Source organism: Sturnus vulgaris, chromosome 10, assembly GCF_052056855.1.
Source record: "Sturnus vulgaris isolate bStuVul1 chromosome 10, bStuVul1.hap1, whole genome shotgun sequence".
Lineage (NCBI taxonomy): Eukaryota > Metazoa > Chordata > Aves > Passeriformes > Sturnidae > Sturnus > Sturnus vulgaris.
Window position 1 is genome coordinate 9143716 of NC_142252.1, and position 26256 is coordinate 9169971.

The 26256-nt window shown below is 40.3% G+C and overlaps 1 protein-coding gene across 5 annotated transcripts in view; it reads left to right on the forward strand.

Moving 5' to 3' along the window:
- The window catches only part of NYAP2 (neuronal tyrosine-phosphorylated phosphoinositide-3-kinase adaptor 2), a 136099-nt gene that overhangs the window by 45248 nt on the left and 64595 nt on the right, over positions 1-26256 (forward strand). For all 5 annotated transcript variants that reach the window (XM_088170719.1, XM_088170722.1, XM_088170723.1 and 2 more), the window contains one exon: positions 16120-16418. In XM_088170719.1, coding sequence (XP_088026845.1) covers positions 16120-16418 — 299 coding nt within the window. The remainder of the gene's footprint in view (positions 1-16119; positions 16419-26256) is intronic.

Sequence of the window (26256 nt, forward strand, 5' to 3'; positions counted from 1 at the left end):
CACTGCGTTTACTGGACACACTCTTGCATTTCTGTCTGTTGTGTCTTTTGTTATGAACAGATTGTTCAAATACTCAAATCTGTTCACAGGTTGCTGGCCAAGGACTATATCATATTGACAACATGAGGTATTTAATTTTATCCTCTTTTTTTTTTGTATTTATATTGTATTTTACAGACTTGTTTCTCCTGCTAGTATGCTGGAGAACTTTGGACAGCAAGGTAGGAAGTAATGAGATGGCAGCTGTAGATAAGCCAAGAACATATTCTGCTTTGCTTTCCAGGTCTGTGGCCTCACAGCAAACCCCTTTTCTGCTCTCAGGCCAAAGACTTGGTCTTCTCCTGAGAAACTGCCATTGTAATTTGTGTCACGAGTGTGCATTGGAGAGGTCTTCATAGCATCAACACTTCCTTCCTGAGTTGGCGTGTGGTGCCTTGGGTGCCCTCTGAGAGCTCTGAAGCTGTGTTCAGACCAGTGTTTCTGTGTATTTCAGAGGTGAAACTCTAAGCACATAGAGAAAAGCAGAAGCATGAGAAAGGGTGGTTCTGGGTTTGTGATTGCAGCTTGGGAATTGTGGGATATGAATTCAGTTTTGGCTCAGCTGTTTGTTCTGCAGCATCTGCCAGCTTTTGAAACTGGGCAATAGCAGCTGTCCAAGAGAAAATGATCAGGAGAGGCCAAGGTAGTGTAAGTCCCTGGGACTACATAACTGTACAAGACAGCTGCCCATAGCTGGATCCCCTGTACTCTGTGGGGTTTCTGAAGCCCTTGCCCTCCTGCTGACTTGCAACTCCACTTGTGGGCCTAGTTGTGTTTTGTCAAAACAAGCTTTGTAGGAAGGCTTCAGCTTTCCCCTGTTTGCCTCATGCCCTCTTTTTCCCTTGTCCCTACATTAGGAGAAAGTGTTGTAAAATGTCAGAGCCAGCATACAGCTGCTGACAGCTGTGCTGGTGCTGAGCATTTGCACAGAAGCTCCCTCAGTGTCTAACACAGAGTTAGACTGGTGGTTCTGCAGTAGCAGGGGGCATGCAGAAAGGAGGAGAAAGAACTGTAAAAAAAATGAGGCTATAATCAAAGGCTGAGAGAAATGATGAAGAGAGCAGTGGATGTTTCTCTCCAAGAACTCCTCATGAATCCTTAGGTTTCCTGCTGCCTTCTCACATTTTATAAATGGACTGAACAGATGATAGTTTATATATATAAACTTAACGAGATGCTGCTATTCTTCTGTGAAATTGGTTGGATACCTAGTGATAAGCTAATATTTAGTAGTAGTTTTCCCTCTCATGACAGTATGAGTCCTAAATATCCAGTTTTATTTGGTGTCTTTTGTAATAAGGCAGATGATATTCTCATTAAGGCATGGCTGGGCTACAGCCAGGTTCCCTCTGCTCAGGCTGGCTGGTTTGACAAGATGCTTCTGGGCTGTTACAGCTCTTGTGGAGACCAGAGCCTCCCAGGGGCTGGCTGTGATGGTGCTGCCTGCTAGATGTGTGCACACTGGTCCTGTCTCAGGAAATGAGGAGAAATCAATGCAAGGGAAAAGACTGTTGAGACCACCTTGTTCTGGTAGGAGTGGCTGGCCATTGGTTTAGTCTGCATCTCTCCATTTGGAGCCTCTGCTGGCCTGTAGCTTTGAAGTTTTCTAGGGTTCTGCAGTAGTCTGTAATTGCTCTGTGTCTGAGCTGACCTGGCTTGTGGTTAATCATTTACACGTATTCCACACACTTGCCCAGAAAGTGGTAGGCATTTTCAGAGTGCAGGATAACTACTCCTCTAATGCCAGCAATAAAATTGCCATTTATATTAAAAAACCCAGAGTGCTTAAAATTGAGTTGGAAGTAGTAGATGAGGCATTGCTTAATTTTCTCTTGCCCTTTCAATATCACAGTCAATTTTTGCTGCTGTTTTTAATAATAAATTTTAGAAAAAGTACATGCTGTAAACCTTTTAGCTATGATTAAACTCTTAGAATTTTGTTTCTTTTTTCTTTTTCTTTAAATTAAGTCTTAGTAAATAGATGATTTTAAAATAAAGTGGAGACAAGTAATAAGGCCTGTTCTGAATAGTTTGGAGGCCCATATGTTACCTGATGGAGTGCTTTTCTCATATAATATATTGTAATTTACTTAACATTGCTAGTATTTTATAGCTATAACTGCAGTTCAGCAAGAAGTCTAGAGTCATTCTGTAGGGAACTCAGCCCTAAAATTGCATATAAAAATTTTGCACTGCTGAAGGTTTCTGTAAGTTCAACTCACTGACCCACTCAGTGGTTTTATTAGCAATTTAAACAAAAAACACCTGCTTTAAAATTTTCAAGCTCTTTTGAAGAATTCCAAAGTGGGTTTCCATTGTGGAAGTGTCATCAGAACAAGCTTGTGTTGCTAATTGCCATGTATCCCTCTCATCTATCTAACAAAGAAATGTCCTAAATTGTTTTTCCCATTGACCTCATAGTTGCTTTTAGCCCCAGTGGAGGCATGCTTCTTTGAGGGTCTAGATTTACTTTTTGTTTAGCTTTCCAAGTATATAATTTAAAACTTCATAGATCAATTTCCCTTTGCCTTTATACAACAAAAACACAGTCAATCAAATACATCACTGCAAGTTCACCTTAATAATCTGGGTCTTTAGACTCACTCAGCCTGAGAATAAATTGAAACATGCTAGGAGTAGGTTCTTGCAGGAACATTTTCTCCCACAGGAGTTCTAATGAGCAGGTAACAGACAGAGTGGGCAAGGACCTGAATAACAATAAAACACATTAGGGATGGAAGCTAGCAAAATGACAGAAAGTGCAGCAAAACAAAAAGGAACAACAATGGTCATTATTCTCATAGAATACCAATGGAATTATTAAACCACATATTAGAACATTGTTATTGGAAACAGCACTAGCTGAGATGGAAACTTTCTGCATGAGATTGTGTGAGTGGTACATGTGTATATACTTGTCTCTAAAGGAAGTTTTGGGGAGCTTGAATCTCAAGGATTTTGGTTTTGGGGTGATTCAGGCTCTATTTTGCCTCTCAATTACCTTGCACTTTGCAGTTAAAAAGCAGGACAGAGACTTGCCTGGCTCACATTCTTCATGGCCACAAGAAGCACAGGGCACAGAGTGCTCCTCTCCTGGGACACTCTTAGACATTTGTCCAGCCATTCATATTCACTGTAGTCACAGAGTGACTTGACTTGGGAGGAAAAAAGCTGACCTTTGTTTATTTCCACAGAAAACACAGCAGTTTGTTTATACTCCTCTCTGGCTCTGTAGTCCTGACAAAGCACAGTGGGACAGATCTGAGCCTGGCTTTGACAAACGATGTGAGAAGACTGTCCATGGAAATGGGACAGAAGGGACTGGGGAGTCCTGCTCAGGTTTCTCAATTTTGTAGTGGTTTCTTTCAGACTTAATACATAATGGATTGAGTCTGATTAAAAAACAAAATGCAACCCATTTGCTCAGCTTAGATGTTTTTTTCCTACTAGTCTGCATCTTTAACAATTTTGTGACTTTGCAATCAGACTCTTCCCATCTGAAATAGCCTGAGTTCATATTCTCACAACTGATGTAAACCTTTTGTGGAAGTAATATTGATGTCCTTTTAAAAGAGATCTTTAGCTGCTTTCATTGTACATCAGTATTAATATAGGAATACAGCCTTTAATTTCCTGCCTGCATTCCTGTTTCATTTAATCATTTAAAAAAATATTAATCCATAGACTTTCTTTTTTCTTTCCAGTTCATTAGCCAAATTTAATGTTTATCTCATGAGAGTGAAAAGTCTAGGGAAATACTTAATTTCTAGTTGTTATGCTACTTCTGGTGGAAATATATAACAGACTTAGGAATGCATCTGGCTTTCCTTTTTCTGCTATGTACTACTCAATTCTGCTGAAAGTGAGGAATAAAATCAGTGCTGCTTATTTTCCTATAATCTGAAGCAAGCAGTTTTTTCTAGCCTGAAATTCAGAATATTTCCCAATCCTACTGTGTTCAGAATATGAAGAAAACATTCATCTGTTCAGTCCTAAAAAAGAAAATTCAAATGTGGCTTTAACATGTCTCTTTGCTGATATGGGCTTCCTCTGACACACACTGATTGTCTGTCATACTCTTTAAATCAAAGCAATAGATCTGCATGCTCCATACTACCCCTCTAAAAAGGCATCTAATTGTTTCTGTATGCAGCTCGAAGGGCAGTAAACACAGATTAGTAAGTATATGCATAAATAACTCCAATGTAATATGAAAATTTATACTTTGTATTTATTTTTATCTGCATTTTATCTGCATTTCAAGAATTACAGATGCTAGCATCTAGGAGATGACCCAGTTTTGTCACTGTCATAAGAGGAAATCTCTCCTAAGGAGATTTTTTTCCTTGATGCTATTCTTTTGTGAGCCCTCTTGAAGCTGTTCTGGGTCATGAATCAAAGCTATCCTAATTTTACTGGATATAGTAAAATTACTATGAATTTATATTTATAATATTTATGATACTATGAAATATCCCTTTTTTAATATCTGACAGTGGATTAAAAGTGTTAGCTTGGATCATTCACAAACATCTGTGTAACTCCATAGTTTTGACTTCTATTATCCTTCAACCTTAGATTGCATTTAGTTTTCCATTCCAGAGTCCAATAGCAGGACTATAAAAAAGTCTTGGCTCTCATTTTAAGTGTGTTGTGGACATAAGGCAAAACTTGAAAATATGACAAGAGGTAACTGTTAACTCCAAACCCACCATGGGAAATATGCTGATTTTACCCTTTACCCCCACAGGTTCTAGATGGCATTTTAGACCTGCAATAATGTAATTGTGGTGCATCTGTCTTTTCTTACCTCTAATCATCTACTTTTGTTGTAAAGCAGTGTATCCACTGGTTAAATAACTAGGTGCAGCTAGCTCTTATTTACTTCTTACTGAGGTAAAAATAAAATAGACATTCTAGAAACCAGAATAATGAGTTGGTCATCACCAGGACATTAATGTCTGTGTGCCATTCTAGGTAGGGTACAAAATCTTTTCACATGCAAATTCTCAGAAGTGTGTGTGTGAAATCCAGTAAGGTTCATCCTTCCTAGCACTGAGGCCATGGTTTAGTGGTGAACATGGTGGTGGTGCTGGGTTGATGGTTGGATTTGATCATCTTAAAAATCTTTTCCAACTTTAATGATTCAGTAATTCTATTCCTTATACCTCAGCAGCCCATCACTACATTTATTAAGTGAGTGAAAGTGCCTATTAAAAAATATGTTGTCATGAGCTCTCTGTAGGACTTGAAAGTCTACTGTTCCAGTCCTATACATAATGACCCCAAATGTTTCTATTGAGGCTGCTCTGGTTTAAAACTTTTATCATGAGACCATCTTGAAGGAAGTTTTTTGTCTTAGCATCTCAAAATTGACATCTCTGGGGTAGCTGGTGCAGTAAGGACAGAGCAACAGGCTCCTGTGTCCTGTGTGGGCACTGGGCCACAGGGTGGGGAAAGGGGTATCACATATTCTGGAGCAGAGAATAGTATTTTCTTGGGCTTAAAAACACATAAACAGTTAAAAAGCATAGCTGAATTGCTCCTCTGAGGGACAGAGACATCCCCTGTGTGCAGCTTGGTTGTGCAGATAACTGATTTGGAGTTCAGTGCTTGGAGCTCACACACAAATTGTCTCTGAGCTTCTTCACCTTTCAGCCTTTTTAAAGTTGGCTGCAGCCTGCAATGTAGCTTTGGGAGAGGGAAATCCAGTTCATATTATGTCAGGGCTATTGTTCCTAGACAGAAGACTTTTCAAAGGGGTTTAAGCAGCCTGGAAATGTACGTGCACTACAGCTTATTACCAGCAGCTTTGAAGATTTTAACAATAATTCTTAGAGCAAAGGAAAGCAACACCATATTATTTTTGGTTTACCATATTTATGTAAAATTAGGTCCAGACTTTGTGTGACCCTGGCTGCCACAACTCACGACCTCAGTGTACACCCAGCATTACTTCTTCAAGCTGAGACACTTCAATAAATGACAGCTCTGAAGAGTTGCCTGAGGAATAAATTTACATACTTTCAGTGTGAGCAGAGCTGATCACCTCTCATGCAGGGAACTAAACTAGTACATTCCCCACTTAATTTACCATTACACCATTAAATGCAGGTTACAAGGTTGTTTACTCTTTGTTTTAATGTTTTATCTCTCTAACAAATTCTCACGCAGACTTTCACAGCTTGGAAAACAAGCTGTTGCTTTAGCAAAATTCCATTTCACTGCAGCTTCATAGGTTGTAGCGATGACCCTTTGGGCACTGTAAGTACATGTCCCTAAAGGGGCATTTAAGTACCATCTTCCTTCACTGTTAGACCTTGTTGGACATAGTTTTTCCTCAGAAATTTGGCAAAAAGCTACTCTTGCAGGAAAAAAAAAAAGCACAGCACAGCAGTGCCTAAAATTATCTGATCATTCCCATTTGCAAAAGTAATTCTGAGAGTGATGAAAATCAGCATGTGCTGATTTCTGGCAGCTTTGGAAGTTTATTGGCAGCTTTTTTTTGTAGCCAGTTGTCTCTGGTGTTAAATTCCTGTATGCATAAAGACCTTTTTGTAGTCTGCTGGAGTTCCTGGGTCTGGCCCATCACATCTGTGCATGGATACAGAGGAGAAAGGAGTTTCTGTGCTTTGCATTTGGACACTTCACCTTGATTTCCAAAGGGAATGGAGATGCAATGAATGTGTTGGAAGACCTTAGTGTGGAAAGGGTTCAGGGTCATGCAGGTACATGCATGAGTGGAGAGGGATGTATGTTTGCTGGCTGGCCCCGTTCAATGTCCTGACTCAAATCACTAGTCCTGACCACCTATACACCCACTACACTTGCTTTTCATATGCTCTGACGTGCAGTATTAAATTAACTGTGTTTCTGAAAATAAAGTGTCCTTTTAAATTTATTTCTATGCACAAATAAGGAGCTTCTGACAGCCCTGGCTCAGAAACTGACATCCATCAAGACAAGGAAAGAGATTTTTATATTATTATTTCTAAACTTAGATATGAAGCACATTAATATTCTGTTGTGGCAATAATGATCACTTTGTTACACATAGAAAAGTGACACAAGCAGGGAGATCTTCCCAAGAACTTTGTATCTTAGTGAAAAAACCTCTCTAGGCTCTGAAGATAAGAGTCATTGACACTGATATACAGGATTTCATATAGCTTTATTTAGCAGATTGAGGCTGTCCAGAGAGGAAGGAGGGAGGGACACCAATGTACACATCTATGGAGTGGTTCCCTAACCTGTTTTCTGGGTTTGTTACACCAGTCCAAAATATTTCACTTAGTTTTTTGAGTCTGTTTCATTTCACAAAGCAGAGATACTCACTGCTGTCCACTTAAAATACAGAGTGGTGGTTGACAAAAGAGCTGAAGCCTTTCCTTCAGACACCAGAAAGAACAGAGATGGTGATACCTAATAGCAGAAGGGTAGTAATTCTAATTGTAAAGTCAAGGCAATGGGCTCAGGCAGGGCTCTTGCAGGTGAAAAAGAATTTTCTGGTGGATACTTTTATGGGTTCCAGAATCTAGGACAGTGAAGTGATGTATCCAGCAGAACATTTATGTAGTTAGGCTGGGTAAACTGCTGTAAAGTTTTGGGGTTTTTTGTTTGTTTCCTGTGCAAAGACCAGTCCAGCACCCAGAGTCCTTGTAAGTGGGGAAAATACCCAAATATGTCTTGCACTGTTTGTAAAAACTTGTACTGTGATTCCCCTAAAATTAAAATTTTAATATACAATTTTTAGGTTAAATTTTATTTAGTCCTATTTAAATTGCTAATGTGCAGATTTTTTTTTTTTTAATAACTACCAGTTGACCCTGAATGTCAACTAAAGCAGTGCCTAAAACTGTACCCAAGATATTCAGATAAATGGCTGATCTAAAGAATGTAAACTTCCAAATTTTGTCATGTGCTGAGACGTCTGGGAGCAAAATTGCCCCATATGAATATAACAGATCTGGAGTGGTGAGCTGCCACAAGATAGGCTGTTGAATAAAACTGTCCCTTCAGTGGAAGCTGCATCCCTGTCCCATCCCTACTGTAACTGAGACCTCCCACTATGCCAGGAAGTGCCTCTCCCCTTCCTACCTACTCACAGGGCATTTAGAAAAGAAAATGAAGAGGCAGAACAGCTCAGTGAATGTATATTTAACTGCAAATTGTGAATGACAATACTACTGGAAGAATAATGTGAATGACTAGACCTTCAGGTCACTAGTTGTGTAAAAAATAATCTGTATGTTGTGCTAAAGTGCAATTCATCAGGAGTTTTCCTCCAAACTGAAATGCTGCTCTGCCTGTTCACTACCACTCAGGATTGAAGAGTACTTTCAGTCCTTTCTCTTTGGAACTGGATACCATAGGAAGCATTTATTTAAAAACATAATTTCCTTGTCAATCCAATTTGAGCTTGGATTTAAAAAAAAAAAAAAGTAGTCTCATGTTTGCTCAAGGGACTGAGAAGAGCATCTGTACAATCAGTGTTTGAAATAAGCCTGAATTTGGAAAGGCTAGACCCAGTGTAACATCTCAGCCCACACAGAGCTCTTGGTTTACAGGTCTCTGTCTTAGAGTTTCAGCACATTTCATTAATTTCTTCAGGTTTTAACTTTCCACAGAATCTCATCCACAAAAAGGGTATTTTACTCTGTTCAGATTTCTTTTTTCCATTGAGACTTTGACTCAAAACTGAAGAAACATTTTCTTACAGAAATACCCAAGAATTATTTTATATGTTAATTTATTCCCATATCTCATTGAAATATTTACTTAGCCACAGTTGCTCAGGCAGAGTGGAGTCTGCGCCATGTGGTTTTCCAGTGAATGTGATAAAAACACAGCCTTGGTCGAGCTCCACCTGTTTTTGACAGGATGCAAAACCCCACTCCATTAATGTGAACATGCATTTGCACTCAGTTTAAACATTGCATATGCTCCATGTCTAATTCTAGGTGACTCTGAACATATGAGCTTTCATTTGCTGGCTTTTAGCTGTGCATCCCCCAATGCAAAATTAAAAATAACTGTATCCATATAACAGCAGAGCACTTTTCACTCCAGCCCCTTAAATGCTGTGTCTTCACAACCCACAGATGTTCCCATGTGCATCAGTTGGTCACCAGGCACACGTGGGGCTGCAGCACTGGAGTCCCTGTAGCCCAGATACAGCACTGGAGGTTGGTCCTTCTGAGGAGAGCAGCCTCAGGCCTTTGTGCATGCTCAGCCCAATGCAGGCATCCTTAGTCCCTGGTTTAAGGGAGTCTGCTACAAATGGAAACAGTGCCAGTGAAAAACAGAATTAGTACCTGCACTTGTGTTCAGACTCATAAAACAATTTTGTTGAGTTCTCTGTGGATCAGAAAGGTCTTTACTCCTCAGTTACTGCTTTCCAAGCTGTCTAGCTTATATTAGATTTGTTATAAAAATAGCGAACAAAGTTTTTAATTTATCAGCATTTCTCATAAAGTGTTTTGGGTTTCCTTCTGATTTTGCTTTTTTGTTTCCTTTTGCCCCAAAAGTCCAACTCTTGCTAGCATTTTCAATGTTTTCCTTTATAAAAGTAGTTCACTGCAGAGCATACCAGATCATCATTTGAAATCAGATTTTCTGGCATCATATGGAAAACCTGCTGTGGATAGTCTTGGTTAGTTTTGCTTTTATTATCCATTGTGCACTGCAGAGGGATTACAGCTGTCTTTTGGTTGCTCCTCAGGGATTCAGTTAATCTTACAGTGCAACCACAACATGTGCTGTGGCAGTACAGTTTCTTCTGGAGAATCTTCTGTGAGTCCTGTTGGGGATGGCAGACTCTCAAGAGCAGCACAAAGGACTTAAGAAATAAGCCAGTGTCAAAATGGGCAGTGGTTATACATCTGCAAGTGGTGTTGATTACAAGAGATTAATGAGGCACAAGCAATTTTCACAAAGCTTTCTGGGTGTTTCACTGCAATAATGCAGGTACTCAAAGCAGGATTGTCAGCCCATTGCATGTCTGCAGGATCAAACCCTGGGCCTGTGGGTTTGACAGGTGGGATAAAAGAATAAATTTTATTTTGTAGCACTAATGTATTCTGTATATCCTGAGAGGCCTGACTTCTTAAGCAGCACCTGATCACCTACCTCAAAAACAGAGGCATATGGTAGAGGGAAGAAGTTTGATGTGCATAGACATATTGGCTGCTCATTTTAGGCAGTCCTCCAGGTGCACAAAATGGCTCTAAATCTGACCTTTGTCACGACTCATTTATGCTTTAGCCGAAATCTAAAAGGATGGTAGTGTTACCCTCTGGATCTTGACTGAAGATCATGGTGAATCATTTGGAGTATTTCAAAAAAGTAATGCAGAAAAAAAAGTGTGTATGTTCTTTGGGAATAAGAAGGGAGATCTCTGAAGTGTTATTTTTAAAAAATAGAGATAAATGTGTATAGTTTGCATGTTTAATTTTTGTGATAAAAATGGTATAGATTTGTGTAAAACCATACCTACACTGTAGTTCCTGCATCCATGATTGTGTTCTTGTCCTTATTTCTTCCGTATTATATTTCATGGTCTGTTGAAATCATGTTTAGGGGGATAAAAATAGTATATCTTCTGTTGTTTTGGCATCCAACCTCTAATTTACAAATATAATTTATGCTAATCTTGAAAGTGCTTCTCAGATACAAAGTAAAATGTGTCATCCTTAGTATATGTGTGTATAATTTATTCTGATGGGGAATAGACATTTCAAAGCCATTTCAGCCCTTCATATGCAGAACATTTGATATGAGCAGGGCAGCTGGATGTTCAGTGCTGTAAGAGCAAGGAAATAGTTAAACCAGCAGTAGCTACTCTCTTAACCCAGAAAACAGAAATACACCATGGGATAAACCACTGTTTCCACAGTCAAGCCAGCTTGTATAAAATCCTTGAGTTAGGTATTTTTATTCCTTTTGTTTTGCTGATGATTAGTCATTTCTACAGAAAATTCTTCCTACATTATCAGTTAATTTTTTAGTGACTTTTCATCTGTCTCTGACTCAGATGGCTTCCCTGGTGGATTGGAAGTGTCATGGGGCCTTAGCTCTGCGTGGGCTTACAGCTCCCTAGAGGGAAGGAGCCTGGCCACCCATGTGCTTCACTTGCCCTGTAATTCATAGTTCTCCCCAGTTCCACAGAGGAGCCTGCAGAGACTCCCAGCTCAGTTTCTGCCAGCAAATGAACCAGTATCTGTGATGAATCTTCTTTAAGCACAAGAGCAGCTGCTCTTGAAGCAGTTTCTCTTGGATACCTGGAACTTCAACACTTAGAAGGATGGTGACCCTCTAAGGTGTCCCTGAGTGGAATGTATCACAGAAAAGAAATGGTAAAATACCTGATAAGATGCCATGCCCCCGGCAGAGCACATCCCTCTTCCTCCTGATTTGGAGGTCAAATCTCATAATCTGGTGTAGCTCCCGTTTTGAACCTGTGTCTAAAAAGCACAAAATCCCATGTAAAGCACCACAGGAAGCAAAAAGGAACCCATACAAAGATGAGGAGAACTAAGAAGCAGTTCTTAGTGCCTGAGGAAGGAAAATAATCCAGTGTAAATTTAAACTGATAGGAGAATTTTTGCAGAAAACCAAGAACCAGAGTAGATAGATGGTGGGAAGAAAATACATCTCCAGGGTATTCTGACTTTATGGTCTCATTCCAAGATTTCTACTCCTTACAGCTGCACTGAAGAATTTAATATTCCATTTTGTTTATAGTTAAATAGTGACACCAAGTAAAACTAAAGCTTTCATACAACTATTAATTTTTTTTCCAGGAATTAGTTCAGTTTCTGTCTGGACCGAGTAATGAAACTGCACAGCAAATTAGAATTGTTCTTTGCAATATTAAATAGGAAAAATGAAAACTAAAAAGACCATCCTGATTGATGTAGACAGTCTCTGGATGCTTCCTGTTTGCCATGCATTTTTCATCAATGTGATGAAAATTTATTTGTATTAGTTTTCTAACTTAACAACTTGAAAATATGTTCACAGTCAACGGGAACGTTATGACTCATGGCAAAGCAAGGTGGAATGACTTTCCCCGTGCTGTTTGCATTTAAAGTACTTTCTGTGCTAATTTTTAATGTTTAGTCTTCCTCTGTAACTTTCACTCTTGTGATGTGTAATGAAATGAATAATATAAAAGACTTTCTCCTCTGTGGTTCTTCAGAGGTGGTCTTCCATTATTCTATGCTATAGTTACATCAATACTCCAGTATCTGCTCAGTAGAAAAGGGCAGGCAGAGCACCAGAAGTGAGCTGTGAAGTGTCCAGCACTGCCATGACCTCAGCCTATGTGCCAGCAGGCTGACACTTCTGTAGGAGCAGCAAGGCCAGTGTGGTTTAATGCTAGCCCAGTTCTGACCTCAAAAAACTCAGCTGATAGACAAAACCTGTATGGAGATGTGAGACTCATTGGATCCATCAGTCAGATCTCTTGTTCATATTTTAGAAATGAAAGCTGGAATCTGCTGTTACTGGTTTAAGACAGATCCGACTGTTTTGGTATTTGTTGTAATGATTTAATTCCATCACTGTGTGGAAGAGGGAGAGGGATGGGATCTTGCTTCCCTTGCAGTGCACCCAAGGAGAGAGCATGTAACCTGGTAGCACTTGATGGTCTACATTAACCTGGTTAGCTGGTTTTGTAACGTGGTTCTGAAAGGAGAGATGGTTTACAACAATCTTCTTAAAGGTGTCTGACACCAACCTTGGCATTGCCCTTTTCTCCACCTGTGGCAGCATCAGTCACTAGACCTGGGCAAACACTGAAGCAGATTTTTACCACAAAGTCAGCTTTGATGTGTTTAACTTGAGCGATCATATGATTAATTTTGTTGTTATATAATCATGGCTCTCTTTGCAGACAAATGTCTTGCATTTTTAATGGTTATTTAATGCTGTACATAATTCTTTGTCAGAGAAGCATTTGATCCTGGCCAAGTTCAAATTGAAACTTCCCAGAGGAATAATCCAAATCTGCATTTCCATATATATTAATAAACTATGTAATACTTGCAGCAACTCACATAATACAGTTTTGAAATTAAATAGAACTCATTATCAGTACAATGAGAAGCACAGAGTCTCACCTGTCAGAAATAATGGAGTGAGACCTACACACCTGCCTTCTCTCTCACTGTGTCTGTAGTCATTGCTGCACAGTATGTTATGTTAAGCCTTTGTCAGCTTGTTGTGCTGTAGTGGGACACACGCTAGCCTCAGCCAGTTCCTGTGGCTGTGAGCAGGAGGAGTGTATAAATAAATCCTTTCATTCTGTCTGGGTTCATGATGAAACAACAGCAACACTGTGCGTTGCACAAGTCCAAATGGACCTTCAGGATGCTGCTGCCCGAGGGCAGGGGATGCCACGTTTGAAATCTGCCATCCTGCTTTTGAACTTGTACTCTGGGTGTGAGTCTGGAGTTATTCCTTTCTCTTTACACACAGGGGATTTTGGTCTGCATTGGCACCCCACTGTGTGCTGTGCTGCTGTGAACTGCTCAGACTCAGCTGGGAAACACCCACTGCCCTATACTGGGAATTGCTACCAGCGTTAGGAACAAGCCTAAGCCTTTTGTGATCCTGGCCAATGACCAGGGCCTAGGAGCAAAGGTTAGAGGCCATCTTCTTCAGCTTGTGGTTTACAATGCTGCACCACCAGCTGAGCATTTGCTCCTACATTCAAAGACAAATGCATCCTCTTTTAAATGTGATCAAAACCGGGAAAATGGTGCCCTGCTGTTTTTGCCTGGTAGCTGAGCAGAGGATGTAGGAAAGCAAGATCTACTCCAGATGCAATGCTGAACAGCAGCAAGTTCTGTTCCCATCTGAACCCACAACCTCTCTGACCTGGCTGTAGGCTCTTTGTTCTGGAGAAAGTGTAGGAAGTAGGTGAGGGTTTAATCTATGTTGAAATTAAGTAAAGAATGAAAAAATTAAGGGGGGGAATAAAAGGAAGGATTTGATTTAATTGTTTAATAAGACCGTGCATTTGGATACCAGGCATGCATTTTGTAAGTTTTTATTTCTGGAATACAAGATGCAGCAGTTTGGCAAAAAAAACCCCCATGCTTCATATAAATGCAGTTCTTAAGTGTATTCTTAAGACAAGGGTGAAATATATCACCTCAGAGGGATTTGTGCAAGTCCATCTGGAAAAGAACCTGGCTTATAGTGGATGGTTCAAACATCTTCACACATCAGTGAAGTAAATGCAGTAATTAAATACTGTAAACTGTTAAGAATTGCAGCATTGGTGTCATGGCAAACTGAAATTTTCTTTGCTAAACGTGATTATCCAGTGGACTTAAGAAAGGAAGCAGACTCCCCACCTGCATTCTTCAGCATGTTTGGATAGTAATCTTCTTTAAATAATATGACAGGCTCTTTCTGTAGTCCAGTGTCAGAGGATTATATTATTTTCAGAACAATTTATGAAAGATTAGTACAGGCACAGTTAATCATTCAAACTAGCTACAGGTTTTTTAGAAATATTCAAATTAATGAGTTTTACCTTTTGATCTTTCTGGCTGCAAATCCCTTTGGAATTGATGCCAATTAGGATTTAGTAACAACTTGGTTATGAACATGGACCAGTGTGTGCATATGTGAGTGGTACATGTGTGTGCACACCTTTATATATGTGGGTAGGTGGCAGTGCCCCTGGAAAGTGGCACTTGGTCAGTTAGACCTGTTCTGATGTCAACAAGTTTTGAAAGTGGACATCTCCACTTAGAGAAGAAATGTAGTAAAAAACCAGGGAGAATAATAAGCAAACAAGGTTCTGCTTTATCATGCACAAAGCTGTATATTGCTCATTGCCAATCTGATGCTTTTAGGACAATTAGATACAACTTATGTTTTACCTACAGTGAACATGGGGACAGTATCAGGAAATGAGGTGACCTTGCATACTCTTCACACTTTTGAGAAATGTTCTCGTCTTTTAAAAAAGGAAATATGTTCCAGCACCAAATTAACTGCACCAGTCCAAGGCAACATCAAGTAAGAAACTTGCAGAGAAGCACTGACCCAACTTCACTCTGTGTAGGGAAAACAGGAGCTAATTAGAGCTTTCTGATACTTCACAGTTCTTGTACTGACATTTCTGTGTGCCCACAGTGGTACCATTTCAAACTTTCTTGCAGAGGCCCACGTTGACCTGTGTGTGTTGCTGAGTTTCTTTGCATAGTCACTGACTTGTCTGTACTGAAATGCGCTGTTGGTTTGCAGTAGAAACACCAGTAAGAGCTGTTTTTCAGAACTGATAAGCATGAGTGGAACAGGAATAATATCAAATTCTCAGTCATGCCACCCACAGAAATACGCAGTTTTTGGTATGGTAGCACTTGTTTCAACTGAACTTTCTTTCTTCTTTACCGGTGTTTCTGAATGACTGGAGGTTATTTTCTTCCTGGTGTCCCAAAGTCCATGGCCTTTTCATCTCCTACACTTGTAATTTACTAGTCTGAAGCTGCTTGTGTTGCAGATTTATGTGGATTTGATGTGATGTTGAGTTTTCTATATCCAAGTAATTTTTAGAACATTTCTTCTTTACCACCCTTTAGTCTCAAGGGAAAAGATTGATTGGATGCCATGAGCCTTGTTTCCCAAGCTACATGAGCATCTGTAGTCAAATATGAGTGTCAGGGAGTGTGGATCAATACACCATGTTGTATTTCTAATGTGTTATTCTTTTCCCTACTCATAGTCTTCTGTTTTCCTGCAAACTCAGTTCTGACTTTCAATGTTTGAAATTTGTTCTGTAGAAAATTTCTAGTTACAATACTATGAAACCTGACAAAAGCTTTTCTTGATTTCTTCTTGTAAAATTCTGAGTGCATAGCAGTGTATCTATGTCTCAGTTGTTGGCAGCTTAAATTGAAAAATAGGCTTTTCTAGTAGTCATCTTCCTTTCAGGGAAGAGCATTGCTTGTTTTCAAATTCAAAAACATGATCTGCTTGTAACAGACAGAACTGAGACCCTGGTTCCAGGTATGGTGCAGGCAAAGAAGGACCTTTTACTTATATTTGTATTTTCTCTTATAGCATAGGTGGAGAAGTAGCAAGAGGAAATGAAGGCAGCTACGTGGGGAAACATTTCCGCATGGGATTTATGACAATGCCTGCTCCTCAGGACAGACTGCCACACCCCTGCTCCAGTGGCTTCACTGTCAGATCCCAGTCTCTTCACTCAGTTGGAGGAACCGATGATGAGAGCAGCAGCTCTCGAAAGCAGCCACCTCCAAAACCGAAACGAGACCCCAACACCAAACTGAGCACCTCGTCTGAAACAGTCAACACTGGAACAACAAGCAAAAGTGGGAAACTACCGGACAGGACTGAAGGTAAGCACTGTCATTCTTTGGAGGAAAAGGGTGTTGGTGAACCAGTCTTAAGATTATCCTGTTGCATTTAAGAATTGCTTGTATGTTTCCCAATTTGTGTAACAGTGCCAACACAGGTACCCTAGACCACTCATGTCTAAATGTTGGACCAACTATCCAACTGTTCTGGGTAGTTTTGCCTTTGGCATTTGTCACAGAACTGCACCACTTACATGGTCTGGATGTATACTGGAGGATGAGTTGAATTTATTCAAAGTGAAGGGGAGAAGAGATTGCTGTCAGCTGGAATGTAGGCCAATGTTATCTGCCCACCAGCCAAAGACCACTGACCATATTATTAGCATGGTGGAAACCACAGCTCTGGAAAGAGCTCTCCTCAACAAAGGAGTGAAGAACAAAAAATTAATAAAAAGAATACTGCATGGCCCTTAAACTCCACAGTAAGGAAATACCATCCAACAGTAAAAATTTTAGCCAGGATGATATAATAGATTGCCAAAAGCTTCTGTTTGTTTCTGAGTCTACATTTTCTCTTCCTATTCCTCCCAATTACATTTCAGCCAGTGCAGCCTTCAGAAGAGAATTAACAAATAGTTTTAGTAAGGATATTGCTTCCTTACTGTGCGCTGATAAAGATGAGCTGACGCTGTAGGGATCATCTCCTTCCTTTATTCCGTGCTGTAAATACATTCTGTGCAGCAGTAGGACCAGCTGTACTCTCTCCCAGGAGAGAGCAGGATGGCTCTGCTTCACAGTGTGAAGTGTAGGAAGGAACCCATAAGGACAAATGGTTTTGGTTAGTGCTGGTGTCTCCCACTGCTGAGCTACGTATCGGTTTTGACATCTGATACAGCACATTGTCCTCTTTGTGTGTATCCCTTTGCTTGGTGTTGTGGCCAGAAATACTTGTTAGCTTTAAGCATATCTGATTTTAATATCCCCTTTAAGCAGATCTGATTTTGAAAAGTTGTCAATGATAACAAAGATGCCAGTGAATGTGTAAATCATGGTGACACATATGTCTATGATTGTGAAGTTGAACACAAGTGCTGAACAAAGCCGTGGATTTATTAATGCTCTTGGTAGTTTTTGTGCATATGACATTTTTCATTACTTCCATAGCTTGTCTTCTTCAGTGACCATGACATGAACTCCACCCAGACAAACATGACAAATGCAAGCATTGAGTAGCTGTCCTTAAAAAAAAGCAGTTTTCCACAATTTTACTGGACCAAAGCCTACACAGAAACCATTTAATTTTGAGATTTAAATTCTCATATCAGAAAGTCTTCCAAATTTTAATTTCATAGAAAAAAAGAATGCATGGCACAAACTTCTTGGTCTGATATGGTCTGAAGTGAAAGGCTGGAGCTCTTACATTACTCAAAATTTCTTTTAAAAAATACAGCATTTTAAAGTATTTCTTATAATTCTTTAATGTATTTCTGAGCACTCTTCCCCCTGAATCTGCCCAACCAGAATCACCAAGATTAGATGAAGTCTGTTTTGCAGACACAGTAGTATGAAAGGGTTTAATGTTTTCTAACTTGCTTAATGACTGCTCCTGCAAATGTGCATTGTCACACAGTGCATGGTGCTGTTCAGAATAGCTGACCTTGCCACTACCTCTAGGATGATTAGGAATGGAGTGTCTTTTGCATCCATATCCCAGCCTTTTCCTCATTTACTGAGACCAAGAGAACTTGACAGACATGAAATAGCAATAATAATGATAACAATAGTTGAAATACATCCAAGTATTTGGCCAGCCTCACAGAAGTTATGGCAGACCCCTTAAGCAGCCTTTGTCCTCACAGAACTAGGTTTTCTTCAGCATTATTGTCATTCTGGAAGGTTCTGAAAATTTTGTTTCCTTTCCCTCATCTTCTTCTGCTATCTGAAATATGAGTCCAAGGAAGGAATATCTAGTCATGTCCCTTCTGACAGATTTCAAAGTTTGAAATTGGTTGACATTTCTGTTTCCAAAGACACTTTTCCTCCTCCACTCCATGCAGGTTAAGCTTGATCTATCCCATCACATGAGGTTGTGAGTGACATGTGTGGTGCTGTAGCCTTGTTCACTCTGGTTCAGCTGTATGGCAATGGTAGTATACCAGAGTCCAAGTAGAGCACCTTGGATTCTCATTATTGGAATCAAGAGCTGAATATTCATAGCAAAATCTCTGGAAAGAATTGATGAATGAGTAATACTCCATCACTAGCATAAAATATAATACCTAAATATTACCTTTCAGTGTGAATAAATGCTTTAATGGAACATTAAGGATCTCTATGATATTTAATTTATGACATGTATTATGTTCATTCTGCTGCTTTGCATTAGAGCAGCAATGGGCACTTTCAGGCTAAAACGAAGAAGTTCCTGTAGGTTTCTCAATTGACAGAACCCTTTGATCACACTGTTGTTTTTATGTGTTCAGAATGCCTGCCCTGCTTCTATGTATACTGGGGTTTCACCAAGGAGTTCAATACATAGAAAGATCATATTGTAGGGTTTTTTGGTTTGGTTTGGGGTTTTTTTAAGGGAGCAGTCAATTTTTTGACACAGATATACTCAAGAGTGGTACAATATGGTGTTTAGGTGAACAGACTGGATTTCTAAGATGTTTTGCTCTCACTAGGAGAGGCTTTGCTATCACCTGTGCACTCCAAGGTAACATTTGTTTTGATGAATTTTCACAGTAATCTGGCTAATATAGGAATGTTTATATAAAAACTATGGTCATACACTGATGAGAACCTCTAAAGATGAGCAGAACAGATGGAAGTCAAAGTTCATTACCTGCAGTATTGATTGATACAAATATTAGGCAAGCTTTGTCACTGAATATAAAATTATTACTGTTCTAAAATTATTTCCAACAAATTTAGTATCTGAAATTTTGCTCAGAGAAGCCTATGAAGCTCTGATTCTACTAGTCTTGGTTTTTTGTGGGACATTGGTTATGTTTTTACCTATGTAGCAGTTCTCATTCTAGTAGCTTTGAATTCAAGATATTGCAAGTCTGCCTATTCCCAATTTCAGGTGAGAAATTCCATAGGATACAATATTCCTGTTTTTTTCGTATTTCTTTGAAAGCTCAAGTCCAAGTACAGGCAGGTTAAACTTTCAGTCACTGTTGTCTATATTGTACCCAAATATTTGTATATGCATGTGTCTCACACATTTGCATGTACTTGTGGTATTTGCAGGCTGAATGACTACAGCCTTTTCCAGAAACTATGGAAAATAATGATGAAAAACTCTATTGTTTCTCCATCAACTACCATGGAATCTTTACAAAGAAGCTGTCACAAAATTGTTCCCAGCTCAATTATTTTATGGTTGTGCAGAATAATTCAGACTATAATGTCTGTTGTCTGACCCTGTGGCAAAATGAATTTGCTACACTTTCTAGACAACCAGGGACAGCCTCATCACTCCTTTTTATTAAACATGTTTACTTTTTACTTTTTGATAGTGATCTGGTGTATACAAACAAAAGCAGTAACTGATAGTAACTTTGATACTCTTTTTTGATCATGGTGAAATCAAAATATTAAATGTATCCCATCATAATATCTGCCATAACATTAGACTGGCTTGATTATGTCTGACTTTACTGCAGAAGGGGCAGAAGAAATTTGGTCATGAGCTTGAAGGACCTTTTCCTCCTGAAGCACAAACAGCAGCAGTAACACCCACACTGATTCTGTGCCCTTTTCCTGTAAGTGCTCTGGCCTCCATCTTTGTGGAGTGTGAGAATCTTCCCTTAGGCTGCAGTGACACACACACTGGCCCTGTCCCTGTGCCCTCAGCAGCATGGCAACACTTGGGTTTGTTTCATTCACCCCAGCCTACCTTGGCTCTGCCTGAATGAACCCTCTCCAGCCTGAAGATGTCCTTCTCCTTAACTTGACTTCAGCTTTGTTGCTGTGTTTCCACACTTTGTGTCCCTTCTTGTGCTTTAATATTCCGTTTTTCACTCTTCTGGCTGCCTCTCATATGCACCCACTGAACGCCTTCCACCTAATGCATTTCTCTTCCATGACAGATTTCTAGAAAGTGTTTTTTTTAAAATGTGGGCTGTCTTTTCTTCAGAGTTTTCAAACTCTGATAGGAGCAGCAAATAAATGGAGCTGTGCCCCATGCATCACACATTGGAAGTGAGAAGTGTTCTGAAAAGGGTAATTTAAAATAATATTTCAGTGTGGAAGGCATATATAATCTTGATCCTGAAGGGCTCTTTATTGAGAAAATGCAGGAGTGTAATTAATTGATTTGTTTTCAGTGCCTGATCTTGCAGAAAAAGGAAGTAATAAAACAGTATAATTGACTGATGTAACCAGCCTCAAGCAGTGTTTTTTGATATGATCACTGCATGTCTACAGATCTGCTGCAGTGCAAATAAAAATTAAAATATATGTGAACTGCATTTTGAAAATTAATTTTTTGTTAAAATTCTGCTTAGTAATATGGAGTACTACACTATATAAAGAAATACACATGAAATATATAATTTAATTATAAACTTTATGTCTGCATAACATACACGTGTAGTGAAAAAGCAGGTTCTGTATACTTGCATGGACATATGAACATGTGCACACAGATACCAGTTAAAACTCAGAGTAGCATTTTCAAAATGAGCTGAAGGAAAATTTACCACTGATGTGAGAAAATACTTGCAGGAGACCCACCTTTTGAACCCACTCATTTTGTTTAATATTTTCCTTCCAAGTGTCTTGGGAAAGAAGATATCCCTCTTGCTGCTGCCTTCTAAGCCCTTGCAGTGAGCTCAGCAATTTCTAAAGGTGGGCAGCCTGTAAGGAAAATTCTTCTCAGGAGAAAAGCAATTACAGTAACTGTAACTGGGCTTACAGTCCAGCTGGTCTCTCTCATAAATCTAGTTTTCTGTCAGCTAGACTGGTGGCTCTTCATTGTAAATTTGAACTTTTGGTACTCTCATTAAGCAGAGTTTGGATTAAAGGGATTTAGCACTTTTGCTGGTTTTACACAGAGCTGGTTTCCTTTTATTTCCTACCTTGGTGAATAATGTATTTAACCTGAACTTTGAAATAGTGTCCTCTGTGGTAACCATGACATGTCCTTCCTTATAGCCAGATCTTATTCCCAGATCTTTTCAACCATGCCTACCAAAGGAAGAAATATCATTAATGAGCCCTATTCAGACCTAACAAGTCTAAAGGGACTGACAGATGAGTTCTGGTGGGTTGACCTGTGGGCAGTTTGAGATGCTCTTGCTCTGGGCTGTGTGCTTGGCCTCCTGCTGCCATAGAGCCCAGCGCTGACACAGCTCAGTGCAGTGTTTTAGGGACATGTCTTGGAGGCACCGTGCTGCTGCAGCCGTGCCAGGGGCTGTGGCACAGGAGTGGAGGCAGGGCTGGCGAGCAGCATGCTGCAGTCAGAGTGCTGTGCAGTAAGCACCACACTTGTGCCATGGCTCTTGCAAGGAGCTTCCTTGCAGCGAGGGCCACTTGTCACTGTGGCCTGCAGTGCTGCTGCAGTGGGGATGTGGGCCTGGGGACAGGAAGGGCAGCATGGCAGAGCAGCACAAGGGTGTGCTGCCTCCTGAGCTCCAGCTCCAGGGCATCCTCCCAGAGCATGGGCTCCTCAGCCAGGTGCTCAATTTGAGCTGCAGCGGGTCACATTGCCTGAGAGGCCTCAGAACTTGCATACTGTGCACTGTGTATTTTACAGCTCATTTTCCTCTTCCCACAGCCTGTACTGTGTTTTGAGCACAGCCTTTTTCCCTGTGGGAAGCTGCAGCTTGGTTCACATTAGCTATATAGATATAATGTGAGCTGGTATTGAGCCATGTGTAGAGCAATGTGTATTCCTTCACATACCTTAATCTGATTCTTGATCTCAGAGCTGTCTTACCCATAATTGTTTGGATGCTACACTGTATCCCTTGCAGCCTCTGAGGCTCGAGAGAGCTTAACTTGAATCTGTGCACATCAGGAGAAAGGCTGGCACAGATGAAGGGAAAAGCCAAAGCCAGAAAAGTCAGAAATCACAGGTATTGTTGTCAGTAGAGTGAGGTGGAGTTGGCTTTCAACTACCATAGCTGACTCCAGAGAAGTGTGTGTCCTGTGTGTCCGGGTGGCATGGGGATGCATACGGTGCCTTCAGCAGTGTTGGAGCCATGCAACTCCTAATGGAACCCTGGCATGTCTTTCCCTTTGCTCAGCCCTTCCCCTCACAGCCTCCTTGCTGCCCCAGGGATCAGCAGGGTGGAGCATTGGCCTGACTGTGTTGGGACTCTGCCCAGCAGCTTGTTTCCACTGACCTGCATTCAAGCAGGTAGGACATGGCAAAGATTTTGGTCTGTTCTCTAGGATTTAATAACTTAGAGATTTTCAAAGGCTTTGCATTTTGGGGTGTTGGTGGTGGGAGTAGTTTTTCAGTGCTTTGGGATTTTATTTTCTCTGCTTTTGCTGAGATTTCAGTTTGCCCGTCTCTGCAGCAAGTCAGTTTTCAGATTGCAGCTTCCAGAGCTGGTTTACTTCCCTGCATCACCTCCTTCAGCCCTTCATCTTTCCAGGTCTGTTTCCTCGTCCCTCAGATAAGCAAGGGCAAGGGGAAAGGAGGGAATGAACATAGCAGTTCTTATAGCTGTTCTAATAGCTTTCTGTGCAGAGCAATGAACACAATTTTTGGAGGGATTTATAAACAAGTTTTGAAGCCACAGAGGGAATACGTTCTTAACCCTCAAGGCACATATGCATAGTCATTAATGTTAATGGAAGCTGCAAGCATTGAACAGAAAATAGACCAGGCAGTGGTAAAAGACACGAAGCTTTGTTACCCACTTGAGAATCACACAGTGCCCAGGATTTGGCAGTTGGTACTTTAGCTGTGTTCTGCTAGTCTATCCTGTGTACTTAGTGACTTTTTTTTTAATTCTTCTTAATTTAAGAAAGCTGCTTTATATATTCCTCCTCGCTCTTTTCACGATAGGATGTTGCTCATTTGCAGAGACTCTGCACCTAGGTTAAAAAAGCCCAAAATTAAATGTGCAGCTCCCCTGCAGTACAGTTATTGCTCTGTTCTCAAGGGTGATGGAAGCTATGATGTTCTTGATAATGGAAAAACCTTAATAATGCGAGTTCAGGGAGTGTTTTGCTGATTTACCAGATTAACTGCAAATGCAGCCAGTCCAGGAGGAGCTGCCTACCCTCAGCTGAGGCCAGCAAGCTCTGCTAAACATTTGGGACTCCTGCTGTGAGCATGTGGGCTTTTCTGCACACTCAGTACAGAGCCCTGGTGCTCCAGGGGTCAGGAGAATTTATAAGCCTGGTCACAACCCCAGGTCCAAACTGCTGAATTCTCATCATTCTGCCCTGGAATTAGCTGAACTGTCTCAGACCTAAGAGCAGTGTTGGGCATAAAGCAGACAGACTGTATGGGAGAGTTTCTCAGGCTGCTGTCCTCTGACTGTACAGGTCACTGTAGCTCCTGGACATGGCAGCAAGACAAGGAAATATGAGCCACTTATTCATGCAGTTACCTGGGATCTAGGACAGAATATTAGCACAGGTTTCACATCATATGGAAGCCACTAGGCTGCTTTTAGAGTCAACCCACTCCTGGAAGTACTTCAGACGTGCTCTTTGAGGTGTCTAAATCAATAATGGCTGACAAGAAGACCAGAATGAAGAGGGAGTCTCTGAAGAAAGCTGAAGTGTGGGTGGTCTTGTTCACTGCATGGTTAATTTGCAGCCCCGATAGACAGACCCTATGTAACTGTAAGGTTATAATATCAATAAACCTATTCATTGTCAGCAGGTGACTGTAAGTCATATTTATGATTTTATTTCATTTTTTGTTTTGTTTATGCCTCAGGGGACCATAGTACTGAAATATTATGAGCTGAAATACTATGAAATACTAGATTCTTGCATTATTTTGCTTCACTGAATGGCTCTGAAGTCAGGGCCAGGAGAGGGAAGGAGGAGAAATCCAGGTTAATTCTCTTGCCTTATTTTGACAGCACATCACAAATTGTTAAGTAAAATGAAATGCCTTTGAAACTGCAAAAATAACAATCTGAGAATACTCCTACTACACTTCTGTTTCATATACTGTCCTTGGCATGTTTTTCTGTTAAAGGCATTGTGGACAAATGAGTAAGGGCTTGAGGGATCAGGCTGAAATCTTAATGCCCTGTTTACTCTTAGAGCTGGTCTGTGATAATAGATGTGTGTGGCAAAATTCATTTGGAATTAAAGAAAAAAAACACAAAACAGCTGCACTTTTTATTATACAGCAAGTACATTGGATTTCTACCTCTTTGTCTTACCTTATTTTTAACTGGTGCCCTAATTATCTTCTCATCTTAACAACCAAATGAGACAAATCCTTATGAAGTGAAGCGTGACTGTGCTCTCAAAACATTTTGTGCCCCCTGCACTCACATTGGCTTTACTGGGAATGCACAGTGCTTACAGAATCATATCCCAAGAAATTCAGGTTTAGCTCCCGGTGAGATCCTGTCATGTCCAGCCTCTGTTTCATTGGTAGGCTCTTTGTAATGACTGTTTGAATATAGTAGTCTTGGTTGGTGCACTGGTTTGCTGCTTTCATCCCTTCCACTTGGCTTAATGCTGAATGACATCAGGCAACATATGCCTGACATGCTGCAACTGTGTTTGGCACTTCATGCTTTTCTGCCCGTCCGTGTGCAAACACTGCTGTGCTGGGGTAATGTGCACAGCACTGACAGCTCCACAGAGCACAGCTTCCTTCTTGCAGTGCCATCAACTTGCCTGGCACAGCAGTGTACCAGCCTGGGCTTTTCACGGATGCAAGAGGGCAAAATACAAAACAATGCACGAATAATTTGGGTACTGATTTTAGTGGCAGTAACTTTGAACCGCTGGCATGTCGAATGAGAAGTGCATGTCCCAAAGTGTGATGTGGTTCGGAGCTGGCTGCTAGTTCAGAGTGAGGAAAGGCTTAGAAATGGGCAGTAAAAAGCTGGAACATAGTGCACTTGACATCAGCAAGAGCTTAATATCAATGTCCAGTACACTGGTATAATATTTGCCATGGTTCCCATAATTTCTCTGAGATAATCATGAATAATACTCTACCTTCAAATTCACTGCACTCTTGCATATAAGGATTGAAGAATTATAGCTCCCTTTATGCTTAGTGGTAAAATGAATACTACAAGTACAGGACTTTCTGAGCATAAACATGCCTGGAAAAAACAGCAGTATTACCTTTGGGTTGTTGGCTCTAATGGTGCATTGTGGGATTAAGATTGCTGGATTGAGGAGATTCTCCCCTCCATGCATGACTGCAAATGGAGCTCTTTCCTATTTCCTCTTGGTAGAATACAAAAGGATGGACTGGCTATAAAACTTGCCTTAGAATCACTGGGGTGATGCCAGAAGTCTCAGTTTCAATGGAGTTAGGATTTTGTTTATGATAATGGAAGTCCCTTAATATTTGAATTTTGGTGAATAGGATAGTAAGTAATCTTTTGATTAAAAGAAAAAAAATCCACAACCAAAAAAGCAAACATACCAAAGTGTGCCAAGAACAAACGTGAAACTATAGGACTAGTGTGGATGTAAAAGCTTGATAAGATGTCTAGCCTACTTATTTTCTTAATTGTGAGTGTTTGCAAGTAAAGGCATGAAAAATCAAAATGTTCTATGATTCTGAATTTGTTGTTTTCTGTTAAAGGTGAAATAATTTTTACGGGTGGTGTGGCCAAATATCTGCTGTGACTCATTGCCATATGATCCCAGTTCTGCAAATGCATGCTTGCATGTCAGTAAGGGTTATGCCAAATGGAGACTT